The sequence below is a fragment of the Canis lupus genome, chromosome 1, assembly GCF_048164855.1.
Source record: "Canis lupus baileyi chromosome 1, mCanLup2.hap1, whole genome shotgun sequence".
NCBI lineage: Eukaryota > Metazoa > Chordata > Mammalia > Carnivora > Canidae > Canis > Canis lupus.
The window spans coordinates 58,636,931-58,654,495 of record NC_132838.1 but is presented as its reverse complement, the minus strand read 5'-3'; the positions used below and the strand labels follow the sequence as shown (position 1 = coordinate 58,654,495).

Sequence of the window (17,565 nt, the reverse complement as noted above, 5' to 3'; positions counted from 1 at the left end):
CCGATGTCCACACATGCTTGCCTAGCTCTCCCAGACCCCAAACAAAAACCAAATTGGTCCAGTGGTCTACTGAGCAAATAATCCCACTTTCCCTAGGATCATTATCTTCCTTATAATTTCTTCTAGGGATGGGATGGTCTTTATCCCAGGAGCCCAGCCTAGTGGAGAGCTCTTCCAGGACTTGGCATGTCCCAAGGCCTCCTTGGTTACAAAAGGACAGGTTCACAGGTCAACCAGCAATAGGAGCTAATACTAGCATCACTGGCCAACATAACATTCTCATTTTCCACAGTAACCAGTATGGAGGGACCCCAGTAGTATATACTCTTTTAATGGAATTCATTCAATTGCCGCTCATGTTTTTCCATGTTAAATGAGTGCCGTAGGATACAACTCCAAGAGAATAACCACTAGATCTGGCTATTACATTATTATGATAAAAATATCAGCCCTTTCCAGGATTGTTTTCTTAAAAAATAAAAATAAAAATCCCTCTCTTATCCAACCAACTTAAATAAAATTGATGTCTACTTAAATTGGGGCTTTTTGGTATCAATTTTTAAAATTTACTCTCACTGAACTTGTAAGTTTCCTTTTGAAGAAAGGCATAATTTATACTTTTGGAAGAGAGCATAATTTATACTTTTTCTAGCTATTTTCAAGGTCAAAGCCTCACTGAAATGTAAATATAAGAAAGCCACACCATGAGCCCATGTTAATTAGTGAACTACCTACCTTCAACTCAAACAAAATAATTTAAATGTAATTCTTCAGGAAAAGCAATGCAACAGACAGCTGAGAAGCACACGTGCATGGCTCATGAAATTTCAAGTTGATGGTATTAAACATTTCTGAAGTTCACTAAGCCACAAAAGATGGCCAAACAGATCAGCACGAAGTAAGACTGCACCAACTTTCAAAGCAATTATTAAGTCATCCCAGAATCAGAGCATTTTCTTAAGTCCTCCTTTAGGAAAAGTCAACTTGTACTCGTAAAAAGTATTGACAAAGTAATTAAAGTTTAATATAAAACTAAATGCTAAAAAAAAATAAAATAAAACTAATGCATTAGGTTGCATTTAATCAAACATGAATAAAGCACATGTTTTGGGGAGCCCAGATGGCTCAGCGGTTTAGCGTTGCCTTCAGCCCAGGGCCTGATCCTGGGGACCTGGGATCGAGTCCTACATCAGGCTCCCTGCATGGAGCCTGCTTCTCCCTCTGCCTCTCTCTCTCCTCTCTGTGTATTCTCATGAATAAATAAATAAAATCTTTAAAATAATAATAATAATAATAAAGCACATGTTTTAAAATGATGGTAAAATGCTGAATTATAAAAATGCATTCCGGGACACCTGGGTGGCTCAGTGGTTGAGCATCTGCCTTTGACTCGGGGCGTGATCCTGGGGTCAGGGATCGGGTCCCACATCGGGCTCCTGCAGGGAGCCTGCTTCTTCCTCTGCCTGTGTCTCTTCTCTCTCTCCATCTCTCATGAATAAATAAATAAAACCTTTTTTAAAAATGTATTCCATATTCTATCATATGAATTGTTCCTCTGTGGCTACAGTCTTTGTAATTACCATATTGGCAACATTTTCTTTACAAAAGTAAGATGCATTCATTGCAGAAATGTTGGAAAATATGACAAAAGTCACACATACTGCCATCACCTGAAGACAGTCATGCACTATTATAACATATTTCCCTCTGGCTTTTTGTGGGTGTACATTGGGCCTGGTTTCTCCTCTTTTCCTCCTAAACCAGGAGCACACTCTCTCTGTACTGTCTTCCTTTATTTTCTAGTATTTCTTGAATATTTGGGGAGAATGGAGAATTTACTGAAACAAGTTTTTAAGTGATGTCTTCCACTTAAAGACAGATGGTACAGTCAGCAGGCTGGGGAAAAGGTGCCAAGAGAGAAACTGTTCTAGGGGCTTTTTATCTCTGGTTTCCAGGTGAGGCAGATCTCAAAGAGAAGCCCATCCTACTTATCTGGCATGATAGGCATGTACCAATGTTGATGGCTTCATTCATCAGTCAAGGAGAGAGTCACAGAGCCTTAAGAATTCAAAAAGACTGTTAAAGTTCTCTCTAGATACGTCCTGGCCGACAGTCACTTTCTCCACCCCACAGCACCTTCCCGGACACATACGGGCCCTGTCTGACAAACTATTGTAACATCTACACACTTCCAGGGACTAGGGCTCACGGTTTCTTGAGACATTCTAGCCCATTTTGTACTGCTCAATGATTCCTTATATGCAACTGAAACTGGCTTCCCAAATACTTTCTTCCTCTGACCCCGGTTCTACCTTTTCGAACAACTGTAGAATGAACCAATTCTTTTTCTGTAACTGTTCTTTAAGACAATATCTTTGTTTCCTGAGTCAGAGCACCTGTTTCTCCAACAGCTTCTCTAGTAACTTGTTCTACACATTCTGTGAACTTGATCTACAGGATATGTTTTGGTTTTGCAAAGATGATTCCACAAAGGACCTGCCACAACTGAACACATTTCCTAAGATGGAGGCACCATGGAGGACGGCCTCTAAGATGATGGGAGCTATGGTCTTCTTCTGCTAATAGAACACAGCAATCGTGATGGGATGCCACGCTCATGGCAACATTCTTTTTTTTTAAAGATTTTATTTATTCATTCATGAGAGGCACAGAGAGAGAGACAGAGACATAGGCAGAGGGAGAAGCAGGTGCCTTGCGTGGAGCCTGATGTCTGGGGGGAGCCTGGATCCCAGGACCCCCGGATCACCACCTGAGCCAAAGACAGACCCTCAACCACTGAGCCACCCAGGTGCCCCCCATGGTGACATTACATAAGGCTGTAACCTGTCTTACTAGGGGACTCCTTTGTTAGGAAATTCTGCCTCGGTTTTGAAGAAGCAAGCAGTGATGTCAGCAAGGCTCAAATGGCAAGGAGCTGAGGACAGCCTCTAGCCAAAATCTAAGAAGAAATTAGGGTCTTCCAGTTACTTCCATGAGTAACTGAATGCTGCCACCACCACGTGAGCTGAGAAGCAAAGGGGAGCCTCAGATGAAATGAGGCCCAAGCTGACAACTTGGATGCAGGCTTGTGAGATCCTGCAGCAGGGAACTCAGCCAAGCTATGCCCAAACTCTTGACCCACAGAACATGAGAGATACTACGTGTTGTTTTAATCAAGGGTTGGAGTCATATTGTTATGTAGCAATAGATACCTCATACACCCACAATATCAACATCTATGAAAAGATACTAATAAGATTTCTTGGGATCCCTGGGTGGCGCAGCAGTTTAGCGCCTGCCTTTGGCCCAGGGCGCGATCCTGGAGATCGAATCCCACGTCAGGCTCCCGGTGCATGGAGCCTGCTTCTCCCTCTGCCTGTGTCTCTGCCTCTCTCTCTCACTGTGTGTCTATCATAAATAAATAAAAATTAAAAAAAAAAAAAGATTTCTTTGAAAAGATTAGTTTTCAAAATACAAATTTTCCCTCCAGTTGAAGTCATTCTGAAAGCAAATGGTAGGAAACCAGCTCGAGTCAAATAGGAAACCTGTTTACTAGCACCTACAGATCATGCACTCAGATCTACAATGTAGGAAACTGTTTACCTGTTATACTAAAAAACAGAGCTCTGTCAAGAGGAAGCAAGATAGACAACAAAGTAAGAAAAAAATGATGCTATCTCTCCTATTGCACATAATTCTTAAGTTTCTTGCATGGGATAGAAAAATAACAAATAGAAACTTTCTATTACTGGGGTAGAAACCATACTTCAACTGTTTATTTCTCCTAATTTCCTGAAGTCATTTAGAGATAGCCTGTGCCAAGTATATATCAAACTGAGGTCTTGTAAATCATTTTAAGAGTCAAACAATGTAAGCCAAATGAATATCCTATGTCAATCTTGCAAATAAAGACAATACATGAAAAAGAAAACAAAGAGCAAAATGGGAAAATGTGCTGTTTCTAGAATCAGGATGTATTAAAAGCAAAAATGAAAGCCAAGTTTGTTTTCTCCCTGCTGGAGATGAAATTATCAATCTCCTGGAACACGTATGGTTTTTTTCTATGCATAAAGACACATGTCAATAACTCTCAAGAAAGTTCCCTCACTACACAGATTTTCACATTCCCATGCCAATTCCCATATGCTGTAAACTCAACTACTTTAAATAGCAATGTTAATATTCAAAAATCAGATACCATATTTCCAGAAGAGAGATCTGCAAATAGTAAGAAATGAAAGACTGAGTATCTGCAGATAGAACATCTACTTTAGACAAGTAACTTCCTGTGAATGTATTTTTCTCTGGGGACAAAGTATGCAATCAGAGTTTCATTCTGCATAAGAAAGTATGGTGCAAGGAAGCAAGAACTAGTCTATACGTGCAAGGCAGGTGGCTTCATTGGTCCCAGAGTCAATATTGTTATTCTGTGATGTGAATGTTCATGTCCTTGGCTATATAACATGAACCAATTGGAGCATTAAAATAAAGAAATAAATTACAAAAAAAAAAAAAACCCAGATGACCTTTTATTTTTTATTTTTTTTAAGATTTTGTTTATTTATTAATGAGAGACACAGATTGAGAGAGAGGCAGAGACACAGGCAGAGGGAGAAGCAGGCTCCCTGCAGGGAGCCTGACATGGGACATGATCCTGAGTCTCCAGGATCACGCCCTGGGCTGAAGGCGTTGCTAAACTGCGGAGCTACCCAGGCTGCCAAGATAACCTTTTATAAAAAATAAATGGAAAAAATAAAAATAAAATAAATAAATAAAAAATAAATGGAATTACACTCGTAGGTGTTAAAGAGGGCTTAAGTGGAAATGCTAAAAATAAGAATGCATGCATGAATAACCATGGTTTTTATACTTATTATTTCATTTATTCTCAGAAAAGAGAGAATTTTGAATTTACTAGAGTTTTAGATGTTATTTGACTTCACTTTATGGTGAATTTAGGCAAAGCAATATGTACTTTTTAATTTCCTCCCTGCCCTAAAATTACCCTTAATTACTTACATCTCTGTATCCATCCACCAGATTCCCAGAAATGTCTCCTGCTATGTCTCTACAACCAGCTGGGCAGAATTTGCTGGAAAAAGAAAATAATTTATATTTTATTAAATTATACTTAAACTAAAAAGTATTATACTTAAGTGTATTTTCTCTCCTCCATAGAACATGCAGGAGAGAATATGTTGTTCTATTTTTTAATTATTTAAAAAAAATTTTTTTAGAGATTTATTTTAGAGAGAGGGTGTACACACACACGTGAGCTGAGAGAGGAAGGGCAGAGGGAGAGGGAGAGAGGGACTCTCACGCAGACTCCCTGTTGTGCACACAGCCTGATGTGGGCTTGACCCCAGCACCCCAAGATCATGACCTGAGATGAAATCAAGAGTCAGCCACTGAACCATCTGAGTCACCATCCCAGGCACCTCAGGAATATGTTGTTTTAATGACAGATCGGAAATCTGACTTGTGAAAACACAGATTAGTCTAAAATGTTAACTTGAAGGCAAGTTTTACACAATAATTATTTGCTTTATAAGGATTCATTATAAATTCGATCACACAATGAGTTTCTCTAATGCATCGTAATTGATTTTTTTTGAAAGATTTTATTTATTTGTTCATGAGAGACAGAGAGAGAGAGAGAGAGGCAGAGACATAGGCAGAGGGAGAAGCAGGCTCCACGCAGGGAGCTCAATGCGGGACTCGATCCTGGGACTCCAGGATCACGCCCTGAGCTGAGGGCAGGCGCTCAACTGCTGAGCAACCCAGGGATCCCCGCATGAAAATTGATTGAAAGGTGTCCAAAATGTTTTTTTATTTTTATTTACTTTTTTAAAGTTTATTTATTTATTTTAGTAATCTCTGCACTCACCATGGGGCTCAACCTCATGACCCCAAGATCAAGAATTGCATGCTCTTCCGACTGAGAAACCAGGCACTCCTCCAAGATATATTTTTGAAAAAGAAAGTTTCTAAACACTATATGTAGCATGATCTTGTTTTATAAAAAGATGTTTAAAACATATAAAATAACAACTTGGATTTTTTTATGAATATAAAGAAAACAGGAAGACTATCTCTGCATTCTCTTCAAGAGTAGTATTTTGAGAGACTTTCACTTTCTGTGCCATGTGACTCTAATATCTTGCTTCAGCCTCCTAGCACTATCCAACAGGAACTTAATGGAGTCCACATATATAAATTTAAATATTCTAGTTGCTACATTAAAAAGGCAAGAAGAAAAGGCAAAACTAACATTAATAATATATTCTAGTTAACACAATATAATCAAATTTTACCATTCTACATATAATTAACAGAAAGAAATTGTCGTCAAGATATTTCCAGCCTTTTTTCTTTTGTACTAAGTCTTCAAAATCTGCAGTTTATTTTATACTCCTACCACAGCTGACTTTGGACTAGCCACAGTTTAAGTGCTTGATAGCCACACACAGCTGGTATTAGATAGGGATGGTCTACATTAGTTAAAAATTACTTTTGCAATCAGAAAAAAAAGTATATATATATTTTTTCAGGTTTATTGTGGTAAAACTGAAAAATTGTAAGATATTTCAAGGGTATATTGTGATGATTGGGTATATATTACCCAACTAGTAAATTAACCTATCCATCAACTCACATATGTTAATATATAGATATATATATTTAAATATATATATATAATACATTTCTTTTTGGCAAGAACATTTAAGTTCTACTCTCAGCAAATCAATTATACAATACAGAATTACCAGCTATAGTTACGGTACACATAGATTCTCAGACCTTATTCATCTTAGGGCTGCATACATCAATCAAAAACATGAATATCTCTGTATCAAACACATGACTAGTCATGTTAAGTCTAATACATAAAGACTAAATAGACTCCTTAATTTAGTTCCATTTTGTTGTCAAATGAATTTAGGGTTGCACTAATCAGTTACAAAAACCTTTTGACTTTTTTTTTAAGATTTATTTATTTATTTGACAGTGAGAAAGAGAACCTGAGTGGGACAGGCAGAGGAAGAGGGAGAGAGAATTTCAAGTTGACTCCACGCTGAGCATAGAGCTGCAGCAGAGCTCGATCTCATGACTCATGACCTGAGTTGAAACTAAGAGTCAGATGTTTCACTGACTGCACCACTCAGGTGCCCCAAAACTTGTTGACTTTTAAAGCTTTCTACATTTCACAATTATAGATGAGGGAATGTGGACCTGTACTAGTCACCACACCTCATCTTATCTAAATACTACAGAGTGGCTGGACCAGGGCCTAGATGACCTGGCACCATAATATCACCCTGCAGGCCCGAGTATATTCTGTTCTGCAGGGAGACAGGAAATGACCACTGATGCCCAGAGATCCTATCACCACTGGGACTCTAGAGGTATGGCTGGAAAGATCTCAGAGAAAGTTGGCATATGTCCATAATGACAGAATGGCAACTGGGACGTCTGGGTAGCTCAGCGGTTGAGCATCTATCTCTGGCTCAGGGCGTGATCCTGGAGTCCAGGGATCAGGAACCACATCGGGCTCCCCACAGGGAGCCTGCTTCTCCTTCTGCCTGTGTCTCTGCCTGTCTCTGTGTCTCTCATGAATGAATGAATGAATGAATAAATAAATAAATAAATAAATAAATAAATAAATAAATACATACATACATACATACATAAATAAATCTTTTAAAAAAGAAAGAACAGCAACTATACAGGGCAAAGATAATTATTGGTCATTTTTATTGTCTATTTAAGTTATTAGTCATTTTCATTTTTGTTTCTCTACTAGACTTAATATTAGTTAATGCTAGAATTGATTCTGCATGTAAAATAATCTCATTAGAATGTCTGAGTTGGTCAGGACCATGGACTCTTGGGTCTGACTCTGGGTATACTCATTAAGTGTGTAGCCCTGGGCAAGCCACTTAACTGCTTTGAGCCTCTCTTTTCAGGAATGACAGACCCTACCTTGCAGGCCTATTACAACATCCACATGAGTTATTTATATGCAAAGTCCAGGGAGCTATGACTGGCATTAAGAAAGTGCTCTAAGGAGTTATAGCTGTTGTTACTAATGTTTTTGACAATCCTCTCTGGGCCAGTGGTTTTCAACAGGGAGTGGATTTTGCCTGCCCTGAAAGACATCTAGCAACATCTGGAAACATTTTTGGTTATCACACCTGGCACATAGAGACCAGAGGCCAGGGATACCGGTGAATATCTAACAATGCACAGAACAGCTCTTCACAACCAAGAATCATCTAACCCAAAATATCAACAGTGCCAAGGTTGAGAAATCCTGCTCTAGATGACTCTTACTTTATAGACAAGGAAATGTACATCCAAGAGATTAAGTAATTTTTCCAACGAAAGTAAAGCTGGGAATCAAAAATTTCACCTCCTATTCTCAGTAGGTTTTTCCTTTGTGAGAAAGAAAAACTGAAATCCCTCTGAAAGTGAAGGAATTACAAAAGTCACTTCCAAATGCTGGCCAGGTTAAAACACACACACACACACACACACACATACACAGACACACTCTAGACTGCACTATGGGTCACTGGTACCACAGTAGAACTCAGAGGTCAGCAATTACAGCCCATGGGCCAAATCCATGCTGCTGTTTATTTTTGTAAATAAAATTTTATTGGAAAACAGCCACACATATTTGTTTACATATTGCCCTGTTTTTGCATTACAGCAGCACCAGAAACTATGAATAGATGCAAAAGAGACTGCATTGGCTGTAAACTCTAAAATATTTACTATCTGGCCCTGGACAAAAAGTTTATTGAACTCTGCTATATTAGAAATCACTTCAAATATTCTTCATTGCTTGGAACAAAAACGATCTTTAAAAGATTAAATATAAATAGTACTTTATCTGGTTTAATGTGAAGGAACACAAAATGTCCAGCAACATATGCCTGCAACACCGTATTTACCTGTATTCTGTCTTCAAATAATGGTTAGCTCGTTCCAAGCATGTTATTAAATCTGTCATAAATAAAGATAATTGCAATTAGAAGACTGAATGGAAGTTAAGACTCATGCTCAAAATTTTTAAAAATAATTTTAAATAAAAAAGGATTTTTAAAAAGCATTCACTATCTAGTTATTATCTGAATTTTTCCACTTAAAAATAAATCAAAACTGGGAACACTGTCTTCAGGATTTAACATTTCTCTTTTCCACCCCAACCATGGTTTTTCAGCAATCGTCCAGTGAATTATAACAGAAACTACTTCAAACAGAAAAGCCAACACTGGTTCATTACTATCCACCCACATGCCTGCAAAGATCATGTGTATAATAACCTTCCTTGGCAAGAGGAAAACAATTTCAAAAGCCTGATACGGTTCATAAAGAAGGTTCAGGAATATTTTAGTTTAACAATTTAGCTAGTGGCATCTGAGTGAGCATGGAACTACATATTTACTGAGAATACAGCCTTTCCACTTTAATCAGTTAGGACCAAGGACTTAAAAAGAGGATGCTCTTTGGAATACAGAACTGAATGAATGCTCAGCAATGGGCATGCTAAGATGCTGTGGATTTTAAAGCATTTAAATCAACCTAGGATAGTTTCCAAAATACTTCACACTTGCTGCAAGTAGTTCTTTCTTTCCTTAATATTTTCAGTAGTTCTTACGAAGCAACAGACGGTGACCACTGGCCATGCTGGGGCCTGCTGGGATTGGCCAGACTTGATTGGCTGAGAGGGAAACTAATGGTGCACCCCCTTTCCAGAGCATTTCTGCCCAGGGACACTGAGAGCAGAAAATCTGGGCACTTCTGGGACTCTGGGCAGACATGGAGTGCACTGCACAGTAATCACTCTGGAACACAAGAGGCCTGGATGGGAGGCCATGCTTTCCTCCGTCATCAGTTTCCTGTTCAAGTGTTAGCTCCATGGTTAAAGCACACTGTGACAGCCCATGTTGGTGCACTGGTGTGAGCATATGTGGGGGGTGGAGGGCAGAGGGGGCACTGGTTAAAAGGCTTGCCCTCTAAGCTGAGGAAGGTTGGGGGAGGACTTCAGAAAATAGCCAGACCTTAAAATCACCCCAAAGACACAAGGTTTCTAGAAAAATGAGATCCACCTTCACCCACAAAAGTCAGCTAATCAATCTAACATGTTTGATAAAAGTATTCTGAATTCTGATCTAACTGCTTACAAAGACTTGCATTCCTCTCTTCCTTCACATATTCTGTATCTGAGGTCGCAATTCTGTCCAGAGATGGTGATAAGTAGCAAGAGGAATTCTTAGACCCAAGTTTACAGATCTGTGTTGATTCTTCTACTATACCTGGATGGTCACTGCTGGCATAGGTCAGCAAAAATCCCCGCCCTGAAATGTGGGATCCACTTGCAAAGCGAACAGTGACTTCATTCGTGTTCAGTAGGAGTTCTTTGGGAACAGCCATACTTCCACAATACGGTCCTAAAAACAAAGCACACTTTTAGCACATTCAAAATTTAGACCAGCACAAAGGATTAATATATGGTGGGTTTTTTTTTCCTTAAAAGTCAAATTTAGCAGACAACACATATATACAATTATAATTGTTACTCAACTGAAATTTTGCTTAATATGGGAACTGATAATTAGTGCCTAAATGTAGACTTGATTATACTGACAAGCCAAGGGGAGAAGTGGCTAATTCCAGATAAGCAATAGGCTAGAGCTAGTTAATTATGAACAACCCAAGGGATAAGTTTTAGTTTTTGTAAAGAAGACTAACAAAGGTCGAATACATTTGGTAGTCAAGAAAATGTCACAAAGGTGATATTCTAGGGGCCTCCTAAATTTGCTAGAAGAAACTCACAAATTTTCTTTTCTTTGAGGAGGTTTTCAGAATTAAAAGACTGTCCAATGCATGCTAACAATCTTATTCTCATGCAGTTTACACATGAGAATAAGATTATTATTTCTCTCTTATAGGACCTTCTGGTTAATCTGCATAGTTCGTTTTGATTTGGAAAATTAAGTTTATAAAAAAAAATAGAAAAACTTCTAAAGGCTTCTGAAATACTACAGTATAAATTATGCAATTAAGAGTATAACACATTGTTTCTAGAACAAATGAGTTAAAAAGCAATAGGAAACTCCATAGGGATCCTTGGGTGGCTCAGCAGTTGAGCAGCTGCCTTCGGCCCAGGGAATGATCCTGGAGCCCCGGAATTGAGTACCACATCGGGCTCCCTTTATGGAGCCTGCCTCGCTCTCTCTCTGTCTCTCATGAATAAATAAATAAATATATATATATACATATATATATATTTTTTTTTAAAGGAAGCTCCATAAATTTTCAAAGAACAAAATTAGATTTGGAACTAAAAAAGAAAAAAATAGACCTTCCTAAGACTACTCAAGTTAAAGTCTAGTTTGTAAATAGTCATCTTGAAAACCACGTATGTAAGACATAATAATTCTAAGAAAATAGAGATTAGCAAGCAAATTTTGACAACAAGAATTCTTTATTAACTTCTCCCCAATAAAACACTATGGAAAGAGTCATCTGCAACATCAGGCAGCAGTCAACAGTGACAAAATCAGGTTAAGGAAGGAGGAGGAGGGAAAGAAAAAGGTCCAGGAGAGGGTCATGAACCCAACTAAGCATTCCTCTCCTGCTATAAGAACCAGATTTCTCTTTCGTCCTGTCCAGGTCTCACATGTGGAAGATGTAACCGAATAAAAGAGAAATGTAGAGTGTTTACCGTCATGCTTTAAATCTCTGTCGTTCCCTATTTTTAAATTATAGTGAAATCCAAATTTAAAAAGATGACTTACCTCTTTAGAGATACTCATTATATATAATTACTTACATAAGTTAATACTAGCAAACTGTTTAGAATAGTAACCAGCATATAATGAGAGCTGTGGAAGTGCTTAGTAGTTACTAGTAACTAGTTAAATAAATGAATGACTACATTAAAACAAGCAAATAAATAATGTCTGTTTTCCTTTTAGACTGTGTTCCATAGGGTTAGAAATTTTTCTATCCATGGGCACCTGGGTGGCTCAGCCAATTAAGTGTCTGCCTTCAGCTCAGTTCCTGATTCCAGAGTCCTGGGATCAAGCCCCATGTTGAGGCTTCCTACTGGGTGGGGAGTTTGGTTCCCCCACCCCTACTCCCACTCCTCTCCCTGCTCATGCTTGCGCACACATTCTCCCTCTGAAATAAATAAAATATTTAAACAAAGAAAAAAGAATTTTTCTATCCATCACTTTATGCCTAGCAGCTTGTACAATACCTGGCATGTGGTGGCCTTCCAAATATTGTCAGAATTGAGATGAAGTTAAATGTTCTTCTATTTAAAACACTTTTGAAAACCAAACCTGATTATAAAGATGTATTAAACATTTAATCTTGGCATTTTAAAATATCATGAAGTCAGGAAGAGGAATGTGAAAAAGCAAGACAGGAAAGAAAATCATTAGTGTAATAAATATACAGATGTTCAGGAACTTTAATAGTGCTCACAGCATGGTAGAGAAACATTTTATACTAAATCCATTTTTATAGTAAAGTAGAATGATAAGCATTTTTCCAAAATTAAAGTGAGTCAGATTAGAAAATCATAGATTTTACGATTGCAAAACTCGCACTTGACTTTTGCAACTTAGTTTGTTTTACATAGGTTTGAAAATTCCTTTGTTCTCTGTCCAGATAAGTGAAGATACTTGCTTTGCAAATCTAAGAATGAAAATGAAATAACTAGTAACTTGTTGCTATTGGCAAATCAGATATTTTTCTAATCACATTTATCTTTTCCAAGAGGAAATGATAATGTGTATATATATATATTCCTCTCCAAATGGTGATAATGATAATCTCTCCTCAAGTTTCCATAGCATTCCAATGAGTCCTAATAAAAACAGTGAGGTAACCAAGTCTAAATTGATGATCAGTGAGAACTTGTTTGGATTTTTTTAGTTGAAATATATTTGATATATAACACTGTAAATTCAAGGTATACTTGAATTGCTTATTCATTTGATGAATAAGTCATTCATTCATATTCATTTGATACATTTTTATGCTTTAATATGATTGTCACTGCAAGGAATAATTAGCAACTCCATCATGTAACATAATTATTTCTTTTCATGGTTGGAGTAATTAGGTTCTAGTTTCTTAGCAAGTTTGGTGATTATACAGTTGGCCCTTAGAGGTGCCTACGCCCATGTAGTTGAAAATCCATAGATAAGTTCTGATTCCCCAAAAACTTTTTTTAAAAGATTTTATTTATTTTAGAGAGAGAGGGCAGCAGAGGGAGAGGAAGAGAGAGAATCTCAAGCAGACTCCCCACTGAGTATGGAGCCCAAGGGAGGGGGGAGTGCTTGACCCTAGGACCTGGAGATCATGACTTGAGCCCTGAGCTGAAATCAGCAATCAGATGCTCAACCAATTGAGCAACCCAGGCTGCCCCCCTGGACTCCAAAAACTTCATGACTAATAGCCTACTGTTGACCAGAAGTCTTACTAGTAACAAAAACAGCACATATTTTGTATGTTACGTGTGTTATATACTGTATTCTTTTAATAAAGTAAGCTGGTGAAAAGAAAGTATTAAGAAAATAATAAAGTAGAGATAACACATTTATGGTACTGTACTGTAAAAAATAATTCATGTTTAAGTGACCTGCCTAATTCAAACCTGCATTGCTCAAGGGTCAACTTTAATTCAATACTGTTGTCTAAAATATATATATATATATATATATATATATATATATATATATATATATATATATATATACACACATTACTCTATATTCACCACACTGTGAATTAGATTAGGGCATATCTGCTACTCATTGTAAGCTTGTACTCTTAAATAACATCAACCTATGCACCCCACCTCACCCCAATCCCCTGGCAACTATGCCCTTTTAGTCTCTGTTTTTATTAGCTTAGCTTTTTTAGATTCCACATATAAGTGCTGTCACACTGTCCTTGTCTTTCTCTGGCAGACTTATCTCACTTAGCATAACGCCCTCAAGGTCCATTCCTGTTGTTGCAAACGGCAGGATGTCCTTTTTTCCTCATAGCTGAATAATTGGAGTTTTTTCCTTTTGGATTTTTATGGAACAGTTGAAAGGAAAGGTTGCAACACTACATATATTTTACACAAAGAGATAAGAGTGCATGTCATCACACTAAGTTGTCATACAATAGATATAATTTCCTACATCAAAAAAAACACACAAGTATAGTAAAACTCCAATTTGGTTGTATCCTCCCAAAGTCATGATGGGAATGTAAATATTCCTGGAAGAAGTTCAAAGATAAAATGTAAACACACAAACTCCTTTAATCACCGTTTACACCCACCCCCACCCCCCAGGCACCAATCTCTCTCCCATTCTTTTCTTTTTTCTCTCTCTCTCTCCCATTCTTACCAAAGTACTGCAAAAAAATGTAACTAAACCCTGGAGGGGATAGGACACACCCTCTACATATCGACACAACATTAAGAGTTACTGGTTCATCATGGAACAACCATCACAATAGCAGGAGGCTGCAGTAGGCCAGCTTCTAGGCTAGAAGTCCAATGTTGGCTGTGGTATCGCCTACGGCCAAACATCTAATTATTTCCTGTCTGAAGGCCTGACGGATGGATCCCTTTTCACAGAATGGAAGTTAATGACTGCATTCCTAGAGTTAAAAGGGAAAAGATGAAAATGGGAAAACATGAGTGGCAGTGAGAGGAGAAAAATAATGAATGGGAAAGCAGTGAAGGATCCGACTGGCCTGTCCCAGGCAATGTTGTCAGCTCTCAGCTGAACTCTGTTGAGGATTCTTAGCTCTTCTTATGAAACAGCCTTTCTCCACCCACGCCCGGCCACACAATGTACTTCACTGTTAGAACTCTCCAGCAAGACTTCAAACAAGGCTCCACCCTTAGATTCCTACATTCACAAAGACGATTCCGAAGGAAACCCAGATGACAGCTTGGTGACTTCTAACTCTGATCGTGGTCACGGCCACTTCCCAGGCAGTGTTCCTGGACTGGGAAACCTTTCTCAATTCACAGTCAGACGGAACCCCAGTCTTTCTAGGGAGGTGGGGGTGCGTCTTAAGAACTTCAGCAGACCCAAGCATAGGCCTCCCAGCTCTGTATGGGTGTCTGCTTCACAACCAGCAGTGCTGTGTGTCTTGCGGCCCTTGGACTTGCGAACTCCCACTTTCCATCTTACTTTGTCATCTCCGATTCCCATCAGGCTGGGGCACAGCAGAAAGGCAGTTCATCAAGCAGGCAGACAAATCGGGGCAAAAGAAATACCTCTACCTTTTGTGAAACATCATTGGTAGCCCTGGATTGTGGGAAGAGCTATGAGTGATACCAAATGGAATGGTACTGTGGCATTTGGCACCAGACATGAGACCAGGACCTAGCAGACAATGGACTGATTCCTTGGACAAAGGAGTAAAAGGCCAGGAACCGTAGGAGCTGCCTTCAGCGAGCACAGTAGGCCAGTTCGTCTCAACACATCCCTTGTTTGGAGCTACTGTTCCATGAGCAGCCGAGGAGGAAACCCTTTATCTTGCCATGTGTGAATAGAAGAAAACTGCCCTACAAGGAAGAATAAACTGCCCCCGAGCCAAGCCCAGAATCCTCTTGCTTCTCTGGCAATCTGACAGTGCATTCATCCTGCAATTTATGCTACTACCACATTCTCTGTGGACTGTCGGAGACGCCACATTACAAGGCAATAATAGGTTAATAACTGCTCCAAGCCATTTGGGGCAATTATATGCTTTTCATCTTGAAACTGATGAAGCAAAGTTCTTGTTTCATCTGTGAAAGGGAGGTGTTTAAAGAGTGGCGAGCATACCATTAAGAAGAAAGAAGAAAGAAGAAAGAAAAGAAAAGAAAAGAAAAGAAAAGAAAAGAAAAGAAAAGAAAAGAAAAGAAAGGAAAGAAAGGAAAGGAAAGGAAGGAAGGAAGGAAGGAAGGAAGGAAGGAAGGAAGGAAAGAAAGAAAGAAAGAAAGAAAGAAAGAAAGAAAGAAAGAAAGAAAGAAAGAAAGAAAGAAAGAGAGAAAGGAAAGAAAGAAACCAGACACAAACCCAGAGATCCCTCCCCATCCAAAAGCATACTGTCAAGTGGTGAAAAACAGACACCTGACTCTCGGGAGATCTGTCATAAATCAAATTAAACAACAAAACAACATCCTAGCAACTTTCATTAACCTACCAACACTCTCTGAAACGCATATTTAATTTCTCACGCACGGGAGGAACATGCCCAAGAGCCTAAGTGACCTTCCGGGGAGAGTCACAGCCACATGGCACACAACCAGCTGCCAGGAAAGTGGTAGCTGGCGTGGCCCAGATTTGTGCTCAGAGGCGTGCTGATAAAGCAATCTCCAGAAATGCTGAAGCTGCAAACGCCTTTACACTTGTGTCCATTTTCCATTTGTTTTTTTTCCAATGCAGTCAAATGGCACAGTCTGTCCTTGCTTGCCAATTGCAAGAGGGTCATCGTACAAAATTACAGAGTTTTCAGGGCCATTTTCTTTGAAAAGGAGGGAAATTAGCATAAAAAAGGATATTCCTGGACTATGCTATTAAAACCATAGTCACGTAAGAATGTAAGTAGTATCCCTGGAGAGTTTTGGTTCTGGTTCCCAGACAAAAATCAGTGACAGACGATAAATGAACCAGGCTGATTCCAAGACAAAGGTGTGGCTTTCCTTGGGGCTATGGGACTCAGGTCAAGACACTGACACTAGAGCTCACGACCCACCTAGGCCATTACTTCTCTGCCTACAAAAGATAGTAGTTACTGAAACTAAGTCACAGCATCTCCAGGGAAGGGTTTGGGAAAAAGGAAGAGGGCCATAACTTTTTTTCCTTGAGGCTTATAGTTATGTCCATGAGATACCTTGTGTGGAAGATTCTGGCCCATGTACATTGAAGATGCTATCTGAATTCTATCATGGCATGAAAGACGAAACAAAGTAAAAGAAAAATAAACAAAAATCAGTCCTTCTCAAGAGCATCCACCCAAGTAGACCCAATCAGAGGAGATCGTACTTCTGAGATCCCCAAACAACTTTGCACAATCTAGGAATTTCTTTAAAGGTCTTAAAAAAATTTTTTTAAGTCATAAGAATTTTGCAATCTTCATGATATGTCTGGGAAAGATAAACCAGTTATGAAATAGACACTACCAATCTTGTGGGGGGGGGGTTCTGTTTCAGAGTTTTAAGAAATCAACAGACAAGGCATAATGATTAGATCCTAAGGCAGTAGGCCAGATATGTATCTTTCTGATCTTTCTGAAAATTATCACAGAAATCTTGTTGCAAATTAGGAGTCAAAACCCTTAGCATCATTTCATACTTTTCCCATTTCTCTTGTTCCTGGTGTAATATAAATATTAACAGTTGGCTTCGCGTTGCTGTACTTCTAGATCACTGACCATGGTTAAAAAAACATTGGGAGTGGAGGTGGAAATACAGGAAATGGAAGAGAACAATTCTCGAACTTCCTGGTTTTTCTATACTGCAAATCACTTAGCAGACCACAACCA

General features: G+C 38.7%; 1 protein-coding gene across 2 annotated transcripts in view; it reads right to left on the bottom strand.

The window, feature by feature from the left end:
- The window catches only part of DCBLD1 (discoidin, CUB and LCCL domain containing 1), a 97,703-nt gene that overhangs the window by 48,952 nt on the left and 31,186 nt on the right, over nucleotides 1-17,565 (bottom strand). For both annotated transcript variants that reach the window (XM_072831629.1, XM_072831630.1), the window contains exons 3-5: nucleotides 10,326-10,460; nucleotides 8,961-9,012; nucleotides 5,020-5,092 (exon numbers count right to left, since the gene is read on the bottom strand). In XM_072831629.1, coding sequence (XP_072687730.1) covers nucleotides 5,020-5,092; nucleotides 8,961-9,012; nucleotides 10,326-10,460 — 260 coding nt within the window. The remainder of the gene's footprint in view (nucleotides 1-5,019; nucleotides 5,093-8,960; nucleotides 9,013-10,325; nucleotides 10,461-17,565) is intronic.